This window comes from Procambarus clarkii, chromosome 8 (assembly GCF_040958095.1).
Source record: "Procambarus clarkii isolate CNS0578487 chromosome 8, FALCON_Pclarkii_2.0, whole genome shotgun sequence".
NCBI lineage: Eukaryota > Metazoa > Arthropoda > Malacostraca > Decapoda > Cambaridae > Procambarus > Procambarus clarkii.
Genome location: NC_091157.1, coordinates 13,846,682 through 13,850,758, shown reverse-complemented (window position 1 = coordinate 13,850,758; position 4,077 = coordinate 13,846,682). Strand labels below are relative to the sequence as shown.

At 42.0% G+C, this 4,077-nt stretch overlaps 1 protein-coding gene across 1 annotated transcript; it reads left to right on the top strand.

The window, feature by feature from the left end:
• Nucleotides 1-2,126: 2,126 nt before the first annotated feature.
• On the top strand, nt 2,127-2,540 carry LOC138359730 (uncharacterized). The gene has a single exon (XM_069319317.1). It carries the CDS (start codon nt 2,127-2,129, stop codon nt 2,538-2,540), a length of 414 nt encoding a protein of 137 aa, XP_069175418.1.
• Nucleotides 2,541-4,077: the final 1,537 nt, after the last annotated feature.

Here is a 4,077-nt window from a genome sequence, read left to right as displayed (position 1 = left end):
CAACTCTTCTGCTACACTGTTCTTTCCAATCCGAATCTCCATGGACATTTGTGTTCAAGACAGATTCTTGCTATAACTGAGTGTCTTCCGCGGCCACCTCCTCTTCGCCCATAATGATTGGGATTGCCAGCTGCAACCATGTTGTACCATCGTACAGTTTCACTGATTTTTCTTCTATCCTCCTTTCCTCAGTAACCTTGTCGCAGTGATATTGCCTGATGATAAAATTTGTAGAAGAGTCTTGGGTATGAAGTATTCAATATTGTCTTCTTCAGCGCCTTCAGCAGCCAGCACATCTGCTCGTTCATTTCCACAGATTCCAACATGGGAGAGGATCCACAGAAATTTGACGACTTCCTTGATTTGTTAGTACCCTCACAGCTCTTAATTTCAGCGACTATCGCAAGATTTTCTGCCCGATTTTTACTAAGACTTTGTAACACTGCTTTTGAATCAGTGCAGATCACTGCACGATTAACGTTTCGTTCAAGGAATCTTAACGCCATAGCAATAGTAGTTAGCTCCGATTGCGTTGTAGAGGCAACGAATGACTCCGACATAAGGGAAATCAGTTTTGAAGCCCCCGTGGGAATGAGCGATCGCAGTGTACTGATGTTTGAGTATCTGGTCGAAGAAGTGTTAATATACCCAAAGAAGGGCACAGAAAACAAATGGCTAGCATTCCGAAAGGGAAACTATGAGGAGATAAGAGAATTCCTACAAATATTATTTGGGAAACAGAGCTCAGGGGAAAGACTACACAAGGCATGATGGACTACATCACACAGAAGTGTAAGGAGGCAGCAGACAAGTTCGTCCCAGTCCAAACGGAAAAAAATTAAATGCAGACGAGAAACCCATGGTTTAATCAGAGATGTAAGCTAGCAAAGCAACTATGTACAAGGGCGTGGAGAAACTATAGAATCAATAGGACACAAGTGAGCAGAAAAAAGGTACCAGAGCGACAGGAATGAATTCGTCAGGGTGAGAAGAGAGGCAGAAAGACAATATGAAAATGACATAGCATGCAAGGCAAAGAATCAGCCTAAATTGTTGTACAGCCACATCAGGAGAAAAACAACAGTGAAGGAACAGGCAATGAAACTGAGGATAGGGGCAGTCAAACTCACTACAAACGACAAGAAAGTGTGCAAAGAACTTAATTAGAAATTCCAGAAGGTCTTCACAGTTGAGAAAGGCGAAGTAACAGAGATAGGAGAGCGAATATCTAATCAATCTCCACTAGTTGAGTTTGTGATTACTAGTGGGGAGGTGAGGAAGCATCTGCTAGAGTTGGAAGTGACATAGGATATAGGCCCGATGGAACCTCACCTTGGATACTGAAGGAAGGAGCAGAAGCTCTGTGCCAGCCACTCGCCATGATGTATAACAAATCACTTGTAACAGGTGAACTGGCAAAAATTTGGAAGACAGCTAATGTAGTCCCGATATTCAAAAAGGGTGACAAACGTGAGGCACTGAACTACAGGCAAATGTCACTAACTTGCATGGCATGCAAGGTGACAAGAAGATTGTGCGAAAAAAGTTAGTGGAACATCAGGAGCGGAAGAACTTTCTATCACAACATCAGCATGGGTTCAGGGATGACAGATCATGCCTCACAGGATTGATTGAATTCTGTGACCAGGCAAGAAAGAGAGGGGTGGGCAGACTGCATATTTTTGGATTGCCAGAAAGCCTTTGACACAGTACCACATAAGAGACTAGTGCACAAACTGGAGATGCAAGGATGAGTGAAAGGGAAGGTACTCCACTGCATAAGTGAGTACCTAAGCAGCAGAAGACAGCGAGTCACTTTGAGGGGGTGAGGTCTCTGAGTGCCGAGGCGTCACCAGGGGAGTCACTCGGGAATCAGTTCTTGGACCTATTCTGTACCTGATATATGTAAATGATCTCCCAGAGGGAATAGACTCGTTCCTCTCGATGTTTGCTGATGATGCAAAAATTATAAGAAGGATTAAGACAGAGAAAGATAGTATGAGGCTATAGGATGACTTAAACAAACTGAAGGAATGGTCAAACAAATGGCTAATAAATTTCAACCCAAGTAAATGTAAGGTAAAGAAACTAGGGGAGGAAATACGAGGCCAGACACTGGATACCGAATGGGAGATGAAGTCCTTTACAAAACGAACAGAGAAAAAGATCTGGGAGCTGAAATCACTCCAAACCTGTCTCCTGAAGCCCACATCAAAATAATACCATCGGCGGCGTATGCGAGACTGGCTAATATCAGGACTACCTTCAGAAACATGTGTAAGGAATCCTTCATAACCTTGCGTACCACTCATGTAAGACCAATTCTGGAGTATGTGGCCCCAGCATGGAGCCCGTACCTTATAGAGCACAAGACGAAGATTGAAAAAGTTCAGAGGTATGCCACTAGGCAAGTCCTAGTACTAAGAGGCATGAGTTATAAAGAAAGGCTGAGGGAACTGCACCTCACGTCTCTGGAAGACAGGAATTCTCAGGAAGACATGATCACCACACACAAAACTCTCAGGGGAATTGACGGGTAGACCAGGATGGATTATTTAACACGGATCGTTCACGAACAAGGGGACAAAGGTGGAAGCTGAGTACCCAAATGAGCCACAGAGACATTTGAAAGAACTTTTTCAGTGTCAGAGTAATAAACAAATGGAATGCACTAGGAAGTGATGTGGTGGAGGCTGACTCCATACACAGTTTCAAATGTAGATATGATACAGCTAGAGAAGCTCAGGAATCTGTACACCTCAGGAATTCCTAAATCTCAGGAATCTGACTGACGGTTGAGAGGCGGGACCAAAGAGCCAGAGCTCGACCCCCCGCAATCATAACTAGGTGAGTACACACACACACACACACGCACACCAGCCACTGTTAATCCAATATATAACTTAATAAAAACCATAAAATATGAATACAAAGTAAATTACAACAATAATAAACATAACATTCCTATTGATAAACATTATATGTGGGGCTGCAGTAAAATTTTATAGTACTATTCATATTAATAATTAAACCATTAATCACGAGCAACGTTTCAGGCAAATGTTATAAACCCACTTGAAAATTAACGTATATTATTTAAATTACTTTCATTAGGCTTTACAAAATAAATCACTCAGAATATTGCTGCACTGGAAACAGTAAATTATTAAAGCACCATCTTTTGCACGCTCCTCAGTGCTTTATCATTTTAATTATATGATATAAATACATTTTTATAAGCAGATTGTGACACACTTTCAGACTGGGAGTAATTGCATAGAAATAATTATATAAGAACATTAAATAGCAATGTGAGATTTTTTCCTCTAAAAAAAATTATCCCTGATGTAACTACATTAAAAAACATTCCACTTAATTCAGATACATAAACAATATTTGATAGTAAATTAGAGATGACGCTGACAAACAAACTGAGGGTAATATTGTGTTTGTGACATAAACATTGAAGTATATCAACTTATTCTCCTAAAATGATAGTACTCTTTCGAGCTATGTGGTCGATTGTACCAATATGTAGTGATGGAGCCCCAGTAAGCCAACTTTTGTTCAAATTATTCTTAGAGTCCGTGGCAAATAAAGCTAAAACCCCAAACTTAAATATTCCTAAGCCTAGTACAGCCAGATATCTACTATTTTAGACCTCAGACGTATTAGGCCGAGGTGGATGTTGTTGTTTTAGATTCAGCTACTTAGAACAAAAGTTCCAAAGTAGCACGGGCTATGGTGAGCCCTTAGTGGACTTACCTGGCACAGGAGCGGGGCTGTAACTCATAGGCCTAGGATGGATAGGTTAGGTTTTATTAGCAGCATAAAAGGGGGGGAGGGGAAGTGGGAAAGGGGTAGGGGGGGAGGGAGGTAAGATACCTATACATTAGTTTCGGTCATTTTTAATAATACATTTTCTGAGAGAAGGGAAAGAGTGGGTGGGGGGGATGGAGGAGGACCAGGGGAAGGGGGAAGCAAAGGTAGGGGGGAGGGAATGAATGGGTGAGGGACGTAGGGAAAAGGAGACCACGGTGATCAGGACGAAGGGGGGGGGGGGGAGGGGACAAGGAG

Coding starts and splice junctions, on each gene's coding strand:
- LOC138359730 (XM_069319317.1), top strand. CDS start 2,127: ATGGGAGATGAAGTCCTTTACAAAACGAACAGAGAAAAAGATCTGGGA.